The 15,518-nt window shown below is 36.9% G+C and overlaps 1 protein-coding gene across 1 annotated transcript in view; it reads right to left on the reverse strand.

Moving 5' to 3' along the window:
- The window catches only part of LOC122813623 (vitellogenin-like), a 487,128-nt gene that overhangs the window by 44,516 nt on the left and 427,094 nt on the right, over positions 1 to 15,518 (reverse strand). Inside the window, exon 30 of the mRNA XM_044086038.1 lies at positions 13,769 to 13,857. Coding sequence (XP_043941973.1) covers positions 13,769 to 13,857 — 89 coding nt within the window. The remainder of the gene's footprint in view (positions 1 to 13,768; positions 13,858 to 15,518) is intronic.

Raw genomic sequence — 15,518 nt, forward strand, 5'->3', positions numbered from 1 at the left:
TAGCTATTGTGTATGATTAAACTTATTTTGTTGGTGTTTTACATTCAACATTAGGGTGGTTTGGTCATACACAATAGACACACATATAAATATACAATATTCATAGAAGCACAGTTTTATTTATCCTTACTTCCATACATTCACCTTGTAGCTGGGCATAAAACGCAGGGACTAACAGCCATACTTTTGCATCATTTCCAGCCCCCACATTTATATTTTTCTTTGGGTTTAGTACTTATCATTCCTTTCTTCATATAATTACTCGTTTCCATTGATCTTTTAATATTATGCCCCTTCATTAAATAAAACAGGATTACTTGCCAGAAGTTTCTCCAGTACCAGATTCGTCTGCAAAATTTTCCTTTTCTTATGCTTTTTTAATAGATTTTGCATCTAAGCTAAACTCACTCACTGTCCTGATTAACAAAATCTCCGTAATTTTTGTATTCATTTATTATTTGTTTTCTGTGTACAGATCTATATTGTCCAGTTTTACACTCAACCCAAGTGAAATACAAAACATTTCACAAACAAAAATACAGAAATATAAGCAATAACATATGCACATTCTAATGAACAGTGTAATACACAGTACATACTTTAGTTTCTGAAGTGGGTCAAACGTCAGTAAATCTGAAAGAAGAAAAGACAAGAGACTTGGAAGGGAGATAGTGAAAGTGTATAAGATGACGTCCTATGTTGAAGCAAGAGCATTTGGTTTGGATGAAGTGCTTTTTGAACTGCATTCTAAATTCAGGGTAAGTGTTGATTTCATTTAGGATGATTGTGAGAGTCTGCCAAAAAGTGGGTGTCTGAGAAGAGAATTTGTGTGCAGTGCTTTGGAGTTTGGTTCTAGGGGTAGTTAGAATTGGTGTTGCATGTGACTAGTATCCCAAGTTGTATGAGGGGGGTTCTTCAAGAAGTCTAGCTGCAAGGGAAGTAAATGTCTAGAGATAGAATAGGTTGTAGAGATCCTAACAGGTGGTTAGATCTTTGTTTTATGGGTGGTCATTTGACTTTTTCTAAGTCAATAAGTGATGCTCTCAGACAGGTGAGTTTGTAATGAGTCAGCAGATGCTGTTAGTGGTTGCCTGAGGAGTAATGATCTTTTTTTTTTTTAATCCAGAAAAGAAAATAGAAAGTCCATATTCAAGTTGAGAAATGAGAACTCCTTGCTGTTGTCTGCTATGGCTGGTTGGGATACAAACGAGGAGATCTTTTTTGGCCCAGAGGGAATTTATTTTGGCTCTCGCTCTGTCTATGTGGAAATGAAAGTTTAGCAACTGATCAAGCCATAATCTTAGGTATTTGAAGATGGAGGTTGTTTCTATGAAATGGTTGTGCAAGTCAAAGATAATTAAAGATGCAGGTGCTTGGTGAATTTTCTGTGGAGTTCCAAAAAGCATAGATTTGGTCTTGGAGGGGTTGAGAAATAGTTTATGGTTTATCATCCATGTAGAATTCAGCAAATGTATCAATTTGTCAGACATAACTGACCTCATTGCAACTCCTGTCAGTTGCTGAAAAAATATCATTAAGCAAAAAATAATAATTAAAATATAATGAATCATATCAAGTGCTTCATGTCTGTAAAAAGTTACTAATGAAAAAATATATAACAGGAAAATATGATTTTTTACAAATATCTGCAAATTTGTAAATTGCCCTACAGAAAGTATTAAATTTACTGCAATAAAGAAGTAAGAAACACTGAAGTGATGAAAAGTTGGCTAGAAGTGATATTTTGTATTTTCCCAGACACAACTACTTTAAGAACACAGTATCATTCCTGAATTCACTAGCCAAATTTCTTTTACTCCAAGTTTGTATGACTTCACAGGTAGCATATTTGGAGACCAGGAATGCAAACCATGGAGCCCCCTGCAAAAATGATATTTTATGTGCAAGGAGTTATGTTGCGAATGTGTGTACTTGTGTTATATACTTTGCATACTTAGTATTTTTTCCAGTGCAATTTGATTGCTTACCAATTGACCATTATAGATACCACTTATTTATTTATTCATTTTTTTTGCCCTCTAGGTGTAATCTGGTTTCAGGGGAGACCTGGAGAGGGGTCCTCCTGAATAGACGCAATTTCACCAGGACACTGTTTTTATAGTAGAGATGAGTGAATCAAATGCAGCAGTCAAAGTGAATGGGGTGAAATGGTCATGGAGCATGCAGAAGTCATGAAGATGAATGCCTGTGAAACCAAAATTACTACTTCTCCAAAGACAGCCTGCAAGAGGTACTACTGCCAAACCTGGATAATGTGCTGAAGTTATCAGAGTTCTAATCTGATACAAAACTGGAAACATTGATGGAGAAAGCAGCCAATGAATTAGTGGAGGGATCTAAAAATGCCCAGGAGAATTTAGAGATGTAAGGAGCAGTCATGCCACCAAACCAGGTCATGTTCGAAGCTGAGATATAGGATAAGGTGGCAGAAGGCAAATGTGTGAAGAGGCACCACAGAAGCAGTTACTTTGTGTTGATTGGCCAGGCAACAAGGACTAAAGACAGCTTCCTAGAGATTTTGTTAAGATGTGTTTTGTGGAGCAACTAAAATCTGTACACAGTTATGCCATTAGGGCAGCATTATTAATATAGTCTTTCTCTACTGAGGTTAGGATTTACATTACTACCTCATTTGGGGACATGACCTTTTCTGACATGTCTTTTGGCACTGCAAAAGCATCAAATATACTTGTTTTGATGCAAGGAAAGGTTTTAGCCTGTGGCAGGACTTTTGTTTACTTATTTCTTTTCATTTATTTATTTTACATTTTTTAACTAGAATAGTCCATCTAAATTTGAAGTCCCTTTTCAGTGGAGGCCCAGGGAAATGAGCTTTACAAATCAAATGCTTTACACATGCCAGTTGTACAACAAAACAGTACTTCACAAAACAATGAAGTCCCCATGTGCTAAGTAAAAACAATGAAATAATACAAATAATTACATTTACAGTTGATATATATATATATGCATAAATTATAAATAAAATCTTATGAAAAACAGGCATGAGAGAATGAAGTGATGATTGTTTGATAGCAGTGCATTTCAGAAGTACAAAAATTAAAATAATACAATAGATAAAGGTATCGTGTCTCCACATTTTTTATTCTACAAGGTAGTTAAGGTGAATAGGAGATGTATAAAAATGTAATATAATTGGCATGCAAAAGGTAGACAGTATTTTGTGATTAGTAATCTCAGGTACAAGGGAGACAGATTGTAAAGATGGTACATTGTGGATTCATCAGGGAAGAATGTGATGAGGCAGGTAAGAAAGAGTTTAGGCATGTATACAGCTTGGGTAAGCTCAAAGATACAAGGTAACAGTGCTTGTTTCATAGGATAAATAACTGTATTATACTATTTTAAACAGGAGTTCTTAAGTATTTCCAGCAATATTTAGTCTGCTATTTTACACCCAGGTAAAGAAGGAGTCTATAAATGGCCTTACTACAGCAAGATGAGCAAGATTATGAGGGTACAGTTCCCACAAAAGTATGGCATGGAAGCTTGTCCCTCTGCAGAAACATAGTTAAAGTTCAGATTTTTCTGGCTGAAACTAGTCTGTAGTTGCCTTTGCAAATAATACTTAATAATTTTTGAACTAAATGTTCTAATTTTTTTCATCTGATATTATCTGCAGCAGCATTTCATTAAATGTGCTGATAAAAATTCAACTCATTCACAGCTTCCAGCATCTACAGTAATGAGGTGTGAAATATCTCATCACTAGAAAAAGAGCAAAGGTTGCAAAAAGTTGCTGCAGAAAAGCAGCTTAATGTGCAAAATATTTATATGAGCAAGTAAAGCAACAAAAAAATTGTTTTGCTAAACTGTATAATGAAGCTATTCAGATAAGCAATTAAGTTAAAGCATGATCACAGTGGGCTTAAGTTAGTGCATGATCAGAGTGAGTTTAGGCTAAAGCATGATCAGAACAATTTAAATTAAAGCATAATCAGAGGGAGCTTAAGATAAAGCATGATCAGAACAAGCTTAAATTAAAGCATCATCAGAGTAAGCTAAGTTAAAGCATGATCCGAACAGGCTTAAATTAAAGCATCACCAGAGTGAGCTTAAGTTGAAGCATCATCAGAGTAGACTAAAGTTAAAGCATTAACAGAGGGAGCTTAAGTTAAAGCATGATCAGAACAGGCTTAAATTAATGCACCATCAGAGTGAGCTTTAGTTAAAGCATCATCAGAATGATCTTAAATTAAAGCATCATCAGAATCAGCTTAAGTTAAAGCATCATCAGAATAGGCTTAAATTAAAGCACCGTCAGAGGGAGCTTAAGTTAGATCATGATCAGTGTAGGCTAAAGTTAAAGCATTAACAGAGGGAGCTTAAGTTAAAGCATGATCAGAACAGGCTTAAATTAATGCACCATCAGAATGAGCTTAAATTAAGGCATCATCAGAATGATCTTAAATTAAAGCATCATCAGAGTAGGCTTAAATTAATGCACCATCAGAGGGAGCTTAAGTTAAAGCATGATCAGTGTAGGCTAAAGTTAAAGCATTAACAGGGGGAGCTTAAGTTAAAGCATGATCAAAACAAGCTTAAATTAATGCACCATCAGAGTAAGCTTAAGTTAAAGCATGATCAGAACAGGCTTAAATTAACACACCATCAGAGTGAGCTTAAGTTAAAGCATCATCAGAATGAGCTTAAGTTAAAGCACCATTAGAGTAGGCTTAAGTTAATGCACTATCAGATTGAGCTTAAGTTAAAGTATCATGAGAGTGGGCTGTTATTTAAGTACACCACAGTAATGAATGGTACGTATGAGCTACCTGCAGAGTAAGAGCTTTCAGTGCAGTACAGTCCGTGATTCTCCATCCACAGCAAGTGTGCACAAGCTAACAGACATTTTATTTTGTTAAAAAGTTACTAAAACATTCAACATGAGTTCTTTCACAACTTCCAGTTTTTTCTAAGATGAACTACATGAACTCTGATGAGAAGTATGTGACTGACATGAGATGATCATACACAGATACACAAAATAATCCTTAGCCCAGTATGAACAGTGAGGACATTCAACTGATACCTTTATGGAAGAAAGCTTTAAACTGATCACCAGTAGCTGCTAGCCATCTTCAGGCCAGGAAAATGATTATCCACTATGATTGAAGTCAAGACATAGTGTCAGTCTCTATTTTGGGGGGGCAGTTCTATTTCTAGTCATAATCCTCGCCTTAAGGTTCATCTTTCATTCTCATTTTATATTACATCCAGATTTATGTTTTTTAAGTCTCAACCACTCACATCCTCTATTTCCAGTCAGAAAAGTGCATGTCCATTTCATTATCCACCACAACCCCATCCCTGGCATTTATCTCACAAGACTAATATTCCTTTCAATTGTTTCCATGGAACTATGCTCAACAAGAAGGAGATCTCAAAAAGACACCAACATGAATAGGGAGAAGTAACCACAGCCTCCAAGGAACTGATCTGGTGGGTTTCCAACAAGCCAGGACATCTGCCTTTCTAGCATCGGGAAATTCCAGTTTGGGACAACCACCTCTAAACACCATTGAGCTAACTGTAGGGACATGCTGGACTCACTGAAAAGGAACTGGCAGAAACACACACACATACATATATATATATAGAGAGAGAGAAAGTGAAGGATATATAAAACTTAGGAGTTACTGAAAAGTTACAGTGGTGCACTGGATGTTAAATGCTCTAAAATGTATCATAATGAGCAGCCCAGCATCTCTTCAAATTACCATTTGTGCCATGGCAAAATGTTCCTATATTTCTATTGTTTTTGTTGTGTTTGCAGTTGTCAGTGGCATGCATTTAAAGTGCTCTGAAGTAATTGTATAGAGTGTGCCGTGTCTTCTGAAAACAATAGTATTAGGAACAATATATGCAAAAATGACTAGCCATTACAAATTGTTAATGCTTGTCACTCACAGTTCAAAATATTTATGAAGCAAAATGGAATTAAAAATTTGCCACCTGAAACTGCACCATTCAACCATAAATGGGTTGGTGAAAGGATTTGTTCATGCATTCAAGAAAACTTTAATATGATACCTGATCTGGCAGTTATCACAGAGCTTTAAGGTTATGAACTGTTAACAAGCTGCTTCCTGTGTTATATGATTTGATTACCCCAGTTTTCATTTGCCTACTGTGCAGCTTTGAGCAAGTCATTTAACCAGACAGTGCTGTGGAACAATTGGGAAATTGGGCTAGGCTACTCAGTTGTTTCCTCAACCACGTCTATTAATGACCTATGCAACTACAAGAGCCCGACTGCAACATTCACAAACATTTCACCAACAGTGCTATTCTTGGATAGCATTTTGCCATCCAAAGTGGATTTAATGAAATTAGATGTGCACAGATGAGTATATTGAGTATATTTACAATATATGAATAATAGGGCCCCGAGAAGCTTTAATGCAATACAACAAATACCGGTCAAGGTTGGAACAGAAAAACTAACCCTTTAATGTACATTGTTAGTTTGGGACAAGGTCACTGAGAAAACCTGTCAAGCAGCTGAAGAGGGATGAAGAACCAGGAAGAACAGTTGCGGGACAATAAAGTTGTGAAGACTCACATAAGAAAGTAGATAATACAGGGAAACCGATGACTGTCAAACATCCAGATCTGGGCATGATAATTATGTACTGAAATCATGCTCAAGTTACATGCCTGATGAAACTGATCTATCAAACCTCTGAGCTTAGAAAGATGGATCATTAAATTATTCCATACCATCAAAGGACAGCGCAGTAGTGCAGCGGTTAACATTGTCGCCTCACAGGAAGAGGTTTTCCGGTTTGATTCTCAGCTGGGGTGCCTTCTGTGTGGAGTCTGCAAATCCTCCCTGCATTTGTGTGGGTTTCCTTCAGGTGCTCTGTTTTCCTCCCACATTACAAAGACATGTGTCTGGAGCATTTCTTCCTGGGCCTCCACTGAAAATTGGCATGTTCCAAGTCAGCTTTCCCAGTAAATGTTAAATAAATACTCAAGCATTTGGGATGCTTTTGTCACAGAATCTCTGACAGATGGCTAGTCCAGATTATGGCTCCGAGCCCCACATGTCATCAAGATGACATGCTAAGCAGCTAAACAGAATCCTTGGAAGGCTAAACTTATGAAAGGAGGGAAGTATGGGCTTATACTAGGTAAAAGTAACCACAGTAATTAAAGTTCATCAAGCAAAAAGAATCAAGATAAAATGAACGAGCAGCACAGCTAAGAATAAAATAAATCAATTTATTAAAAAAAGTAAGCAAGGCACACTCAAACCACATAATTATTTAATCAAACTAATTTAACAATTAAGCAATTCACTGTTGCCATAACACCTGATCAATGCTTGAGTTCACGTGAAAGCAAATAAGGTCTAAGAGGAATGCTGTCATTTAACCCAAAACCTCTATCTGCCTGGAGGGTAATAATCTACTTTAACTCATTAATTTCAGAACCCACACAACCATCAATAGATATAGTTATATAAACATATATATATATATACACACATACATACATATACACACACATATCTATATATATCTACATATCTAGCTATATATATATATATATGTATATACACACACAACTATACGTGTGAAGATATATATATATATATATATATATTCACACGTATAGTTTTGTGTGTGTGTGTGTGTGTGTGTGTGTGTGCGCGCGCGCGCACGCACACATTTTTGTTAGTATGTCTTTTGGGTTTTGTCAAGCCCCATATCATAGCTTGATCCAACAAAATCCATCTGAGTGAATCTCAAGTATGGGCTTTAACATGGGTCGTTCAGGGATCAGGGGAGTCTAGCACTTCCTGCTCCTCACTATTGATAAGCTGAATTTCAATGAATCAGGCTGAGTGAAGTGGAACTAGTTGAAGCCTGTCTCAATGATATCCACCACAACTGCCACAAACACACATAAATATATCTATATATATATAAATCTAGATATCACTCTCTCTTTATATATGTGTTAATATATATTTATATATATATATTTATAGGAGCTACTAATATGGTCAAATGTTTCTGTGGTAAACATCTGTTTTTTTGACACAATTTTTGTGAACAGAGCAACTGAGTGACAATAATGGAGTTGGGGAATATTCCCCTTCTAGTATTGTGTGATCTCACAATTAGAATATATAACAAGCACTGCATTTGGAAGCTGTGGTGGAGTGCAAGGGGTTGTACTCCCTTTGCAAAAATGATTGGTTTAGAGCTGCTTGCTCACCGTTGTTCTTTTCCTGATGTGTGCGCAAAGCCTTGTTGACCTTCTTGTGTGGAGTTTTTTGGTCATCATTACAGAGATTGACATTTGGGTGTTTTGTTTTTATTTAGTACATATAAATATATTCACACACACACACACACACACACACACATATATATATATATATATATATATATATATATATATATATATATATATATATAGGTGTATAACATTTCACCAAAATGTCATAACACCAAACCATGAATGACTGAACTCAAACGTTCAATCCTTAAGATTGAGAAAAAAAATTGTCTTTTTTGCTGGGGAGGTTGCATTCCTCACCCCCTGCTAAAAATATATAACAACCATGATATCACATTACAGTGGGGAAAGGGAAAATTTCCAACTGTACCAGGAAAAGCCGACAGTTGAATCAGCTGATTTTCTGTCAGTTGTACTAGCTTTCACTAACTTCAATGAAATGGCATTTTGTTGAAATGTCAGTATCCCATACATACATACACACACATACATATATATTTATTTATTTTTATTTTATTTTACATTTGTTGACTGGGCTGGTCCAGCTGGATATATATCCATTTTCAGTGGAGACCCGGGGAGAAAAGCTCCGCTCATCAGAATAGTATTACTGAAACACAGGTACAATAACAACTTTAGACAAAATTATAACAGTACATTACATATTAGTTTTATGAGCAAGGAAAAAAATGCATTCCTAGTTACAAAGAATACATTCCTAGTTACATAAGTATGGATATACGTCAGAAATTACATAAAGGTAAGTGAAATAGAGCACTTTTAAACTAAAAGGATTACACACACATTATTGTTAGTAAAATATTAATGAGATTGGGTGATTGAGAGGATTAGTGTCTGTTGACAAGGGAGGTAGTTAGTCAGGCTTTGCACAGGGGCATAGCCAGTGTGATTTAAGGTATGGTTTGAGTTTGGTTTTAAATAGGGTAATTGTAGGTAGGGTGGTTAGGTCGTTAGGGAGGGTGTTCCAAGTTTTACCCACTGTGTTAGAGAATAGTGAGTCTCCGGCTAGATTGCTGGTTTTACTTATCTTTACTAATAATTTATTTGAAGACCGCAGGGTCTTTAGGTTATTGTAGGGGGTGATTAGATTAGAGAGTATTTGTGGGTTGATACAAAATCTTATGGGCAATAGTTAGTTTGTTCAATAGAATAAGATTTGACAACTCTAACCATCCGATTTGATAAAGATTATTGCAATGATGTGTTCTCTAGGTAGACCCAGTAGCAAATCTGGCAATATTATTGTAGGAAGTAGCCAGCTTGTTGAGATTGCTTTTACATAGTTTAGTATAGATAGGGGATGCATATAGTAGGGTTGAGATTAAGTGGGTGCGGGCAATGGTGGCCCTTGCTAGTGGAGTCAGAAAGGGTTTGATCCTGTAGAGGGAGCCTAGTTTCTTGTTTACTGGTTTTATCGTGTTGTTAATATGTGGCTCAAAGGTAAGGTTGTTGTCAATTAGTACTCCAAGTAGTTTTGTGGTAGAATCGCGAGATATAATTGTACCATTGCTAGATGTGACAGTGAAGTGCAATGGGGAGGCTCTGCGGATGGGAGTAAATAGTAGCATTTTTGTTTTGTTTGGGTTCAGGATGAGACATTGGTGAAGAAGCCAATTCTCCACTCTGCTAAACACATCTTGGGTTAGGGATTGAAGTTGTGATGGTGAAGAGGCTGAGCATATTAATGTGGAATCATCCGCATTTTGGATACAGGTAGCTTGAGGTAATACAGAGTGTAGGTCATTAGTAAAAATAGAAAAGAGGACAGGACCCAATATGGAGCCTTGAGGGACACCAAGGGCAACCGGGAGGTGGGAAGACAAGTTATTCTCCCATAATACAGCCTGTTGCCTGTTATTTAAATAAGATTGGAACCACTGTATAGCAAGTGGATCCAGTGAGAAGTTTCTAAATATGTTTGAGTAGCAGGTGATTGACCATGTCGAAGGCTTTTGACAAATCAATGAAGAGGGCTGAGGATAGAGTGTCATTATTACGATTTTTATTAATACAGTCGGTGAAGGATAAGAGAGCAGAGGTGGTGCTATGAAATGTTCTGAAGCCATGTTGGCAGGTAGCTAGTAGGTTGTTTTCTAGTAGGTGGTTTAATAGTTGCTTATGAATGCCCTTTTCCATGATTTTTGCCAGTGAGGATAATATGGCTATAGGCCTATAGTTAGAAAAATCTTGGGAATTACCACCTTTATGCAGGGGGATGATATGTGAGATTTTCCAGATTGATGGAATAGTTCCTTCAGAAATAGTTCTGTTAATGAGGATGGATATGGGGTAGGCTATAGCTTTAGCAGCTTTTTGCAGGTTTTCTGCAGGTAGTTGATCTACAGAGAGGGTGGTGAGTTTAAGTTTCTGAATAAGGGTGCAAACAAAGGATGTAGGAACAGTTTGGAATTGAAATAGTGGGGGGCTGTTAGGGATATCAGTAGACGAAGATGTAGTGTTAGGGGATAGTTGATTGGCCAAAGATTGAATGGTGTCTGTGAAAAAAGTGTTAAAAGCATTGGCAATTTGGATAGGGCTGTTGAGATTAGAGCCTGTGGGGGTGGGTGTAATAGAGCAATCTGGGTGTAAAAGTTTATTGATACCAGACCAGAATTTTTGAGGTTTATTTTGGTGGGTTTGTTGGAGATGACAGTAAAAGTTTTTTTTGTCAGTCAATATGGCTTTTTTAGTTTCATTTCTTAATTGTCTAAACTTTAGTTGACCTGTTGGACTTTTGGTTGTGCGCCACCTAGCCCAGAGTTTGTTTCTATGGAGGATATTTTGTTTGGTAGTTTTGGAGAGCCATGGGGCTGGTTTAGACCTGCTTCTTATTATTTGTGTTGGGGCATGGTAGTCTAGGATGGTTAAAAATTTTGAATTAAAGTAGTTAACGGCGTCTTCTAATGGTAGGTGTTTCAGGGGTGACCAGTTGCAGGCTAAGAGTTCTTTTTGAAAGCTGTCGGGGTTAAAATTTTTGTTAGACCTTGTTTTTTTATAAATGGTTGGGTTTGGGATGTCACTCTTATACCTGATTAAGAAGGTGAGTGAGTGATCACTTATATCTTCAGGGAGGGTACCTACTTTGTAAGATTGGTGATGACTGTTTGTGAGGATCCAATCTAGGGTGCTGTGATTGTTATTATGTTTATTGGTTCTAGTGGGGGCTGAAACAGTTTGTGTAAAACCATGTAGGTTGATATGGGTAGAAGGCTGTTGAGATGTACAGCTCATCCAGTTTATATTAAGGTCATAGCCAACTTAGGATGGCCTCTAAGGTGTTGATATTATTGCCTGAGGGAAGGTAGATACAGATTATATAGATGGATTTACATTTGTTGAGTTGAATTTTAGAGATAAGAATTTCTGCATTGCTAGTTAGAGGAGGTTTAGAGTCTATGGAGGTGACTTGTAATTCAGATTTATATAAAATAGCTACACCCACCCTTTTTAGAGTTACGGTCAAGTCGCAGGATACTGTAACCTGGGGGAATAGTAGTAGTATCTTGTATTATTGGCTTGAGCCATGTTTCAGAGAGACAGAGAATGTCAAATGAATGTACATACATGAGGGTGTGTAGGTGGGCAACTTTATTATTTATGCTTCGAATATTTAGATGGGCTATCAGGAGAGAGTTAGTGGGTCTATTAAGCAGATGTGCATTAATAGAGGTTGGGGTGTTAGGCTTTGTGGTAGTGGTAGAATTTGGGCTGGGGTTTGGGTGTATGTCACCATCAATTAGGGAGTGGACTCGTATTACCAGACTGTGAAGTAATCCTTTACATATTAAGTTCTGGGGTTTTCTAGCTTTAGGGTTGAGGTATGTGATGTGAGTGAGTCTATGAAATTTGGCTGGTAAATACTTTGGTAGACAGGATGTGTAATTATGGCTATGAGGGGTGAAAAGTGTTGGTGTGGACGTTTGTTTAATGGGGTTATGAAAGTGTAGGTAGTTAAGGTGTTCATAGAAAGTAAGTAGGTATGGTATAGCTAAAATAGATAGAAGTGATAGTAGCAGTAAGAGTTTCAACTGTGTAAGGGTAGTGTTAGGTGGCATTGTAGACGTAATGTGTGTAGGTTAGTTTACAGGGAGAAGAGCAGTTAGTGTAGTAGGATTATAAGTAGTGGAAAGTGGGTTATAGCGCTTTAAGGGGTTAGATGATGTAATTGGTTATATGGGTAGAGGGTGTGGCCAGTGTGTATATATGGGTAGAGGGTGTGGCCAGTGTGTATATATGTAGATGTACTGGGGGCAGGTGGAAATTGGGGGCAGGGTAGGGGAGCGGAGTGAGCCCGCAGGGTGGACGGAGCGGGTAGAGCCACAATAGGAGTGAGCCCAAGGAGAACAATCAGTGGAGAGCTGATTGTTAAGGTAAGTGAAGGTGGAGAAGATGGGAGGTGAGAGTCTTGATAGTGGGGATAGAGGGAGGGTAGCTAACTGATACAGAGTAAGAAGGTAGAGGGATATAGCGGGACTATAACTCTACAAGCTAGAAATACTATATTCTTGTGAGTTTTGTTGTAGGACAGATGACAGATCTAAGAGAAGGTCGCCATCTAGTGGCCAAAAGCTGTATAGCTACTATAGTTTCTTTTTGGGAGGTAGCAGGTCTTGGAATTTGAGGAGGGAAGGATATAATATACTTACAAGGGTGTAGGAGGGGAGGTAGGCTAAGAAGAAGAAAAATGAAGGTTATGGCTGCTGTCCACCCTAGCAGTGGAGTGTACTTTAAGACCTACAGTAAATGATACTATGTTGCTTCCACAGACGGATTTTATATAACACGTACTTTCTTCACTTGTATTGTCCTTGAGGAGCTGTTGCTCAGGGCGGGAGAGGATTCAATTCCTTAGTTTAGGGTGAAGACGGCAATTATAAGATGGTTTAAGGTTGTTGGCCAATAAGACAGGGTAGTTCCACAGCTTTAGTGCCGTACAAGCAGGTAGGGCAATTTCTTCACTTGTATTGTCCTTGAGGAGCTGTTGCTCATATATATATATATATATATATATATATATATATGTGTGTGTGTAATCATTATGAGTAAATGCTCAGAAGTGCAAACACTTTTTTTTGCTGTTTTTATGGCTGCATGCAGCTCTCTGTGTGAGATCATAGAACAGTGGGGTCTGGAGATTTGCCCTTTCCCTGCTGTAGTGAGAAGTCAGAGTTGGTATATTTAATTAGTCAGGGGTGTGATGGTGGTCTGGGGGTACAGGTGGGCTTGGCCTTGCAAAAAACATCACTTTTCATTGTTTTTATTTTTCAGTTTTTTGAGTATTCCAACTTTTTAAATTGATCTTTTTTAATGTTCTTTTGAGTGTTTGCTATTAGCTGATGCACTCATATTTGTGTATGTATACATAGAGTGTATGTGCACATAATTTCTCTGCAAAACAAAAGTAGTTTGAATCACTTTAGTTAGTTACTTCATTTAACTGTTTTGTACTTACCCACCACATATGTAGCACTGTGTAGTGAAATGTCTTCACCATTAAGAATTACTCGAACTGGACCTCTAGATGCAGTCATCTCAATTTCACTTCATAAGACAAATTATAACAGGAGTTAGTATGTAGCATCACAGTCTGCAAAATAATATTGTTAATCTTTTATATAAAAGTATTTGGACATGATTTAATCTAGCCTTGCTTAAATCAGGTGTATATAAACACATATGCATTTAATAAATAATGCTAAAAAGTATATTGCATTAACATTTAAAACAACAGCTACAGAGCTGATAAGCAGTGAATCAACAGTATATGTAGGAAGTACAAAAACGTGAATCAAACGCATTCTCTTGTTTACAGTAAAAACTGAGAAAGGGCAACTTTCTAAGTGTTTTAACACAGATATGCAGTATAATGGCAGCACTTGTTAATAAAGTTTTCACTGCAGGATAACCCTGTTATAAGTAAACATCCTGTTTATAAGACAATGCATGTTATTTCAAATGTACTACATATAGTATGCATTTCAGTAATAAAAGTTACAGTTGAAATCCATGCATTGCAGTAAGTTTAGTTACCTTAATGTTTTCATTGTAACACTCATGCCTTCCAGCAGTGACATAACACTCTTGATGAAAATAGTTCAGCTTTTACTTTCTGAATCTCATAAGCAAGTAATAATGCCCAACAGGGTGCGTGTTAGTGTGTAAATAATGACAATGTAAAAAGGTCGCACAGACAAACCAATTAGTAAAAACTGTAAGAAACACCTAGCAAGCTAAAGTTTTCACTGTATGATACCTTAAACCTCCTGTAATAGAGGCCAAACAAAGCCAAACACCACTTGCTTGTTGGCCTGAATCTGTCCATAAAAACTTAAAAAGGAAAAAAACTCCAAAGATGAAAATGACTAGGAGCAAAGCAATGAAGGGTCGATATACTTCGAAAACAAGTTGCATATATCCAAAGATGATCAAACTCAGTCCATAATCTTCCAATAAAATATATTTATTTGCGTGCACATTAAACACACGGTGGTTAGCGCTTTCACTTACAGCTTCATCAGACCAATTAAAAGCTCTCATTGAAGTGTTTAAATATAACAAAAGGCGGGAACCAACCATAAAAATCAAGGACATTTAAAGACATATTCCAGCATTTACTAAATAAATTATTTAAAACTTTAAAACATTAAGAACATGCATACCCAGTGTATAGGGAAAGTTGATCCATCACATAAAACTGGAAAAATATTTAGAAAGGATGTATAACATCCTACAACATGTATACAAAAACATGTGATGAACATCAGTTCATCACGAACTTTAATAGCAAAGCAGCAACTGCCTATGATAAAAACGTAACTATTCACAATCGTTCATAGTATATATATCCCAACAACTGAAGTAGAGAGCTACCATATCCAGAACAATTTGTCCATGTAAAACATACCCCTCAGCATCGGACTTGTAGAATTAATTAAAAAATATAAACACATTAAATAAAAAGACAAAATCCAAGTGAAGAGACTGTCAACCAAAACAAACCCTGTTTCATATTGTCATAAGAACTGACAACAGTCCTGCCTAAACAAATGTGTGTGCATCTATCTCAATTCTAATATAGGAACATACATGAACATATGAAGACGTACGTTATGTTCTTAGTCTCCTCATTTTTAAATATGGTTTGATTGGTACTTTCCCATTCAAACCGGGTGGAACATCAGACCTGAGTTTAATAATCCAGT

The sequence above is a fragment of the Protopterus annectens genome, chromosome 10.part0 (assembly GCF_019279795.1).
Source record: "Protopterus annectens isolate FY-2018-M chromosome 10.part0, PAN1.0, whole genome shotgun sequence".
Taxonomy (NCBI): Eukaryota; Metazoa; Chordata; order Ceratodontiformes; family Protopteridae; genus Protopterus; species Protopterus annectens.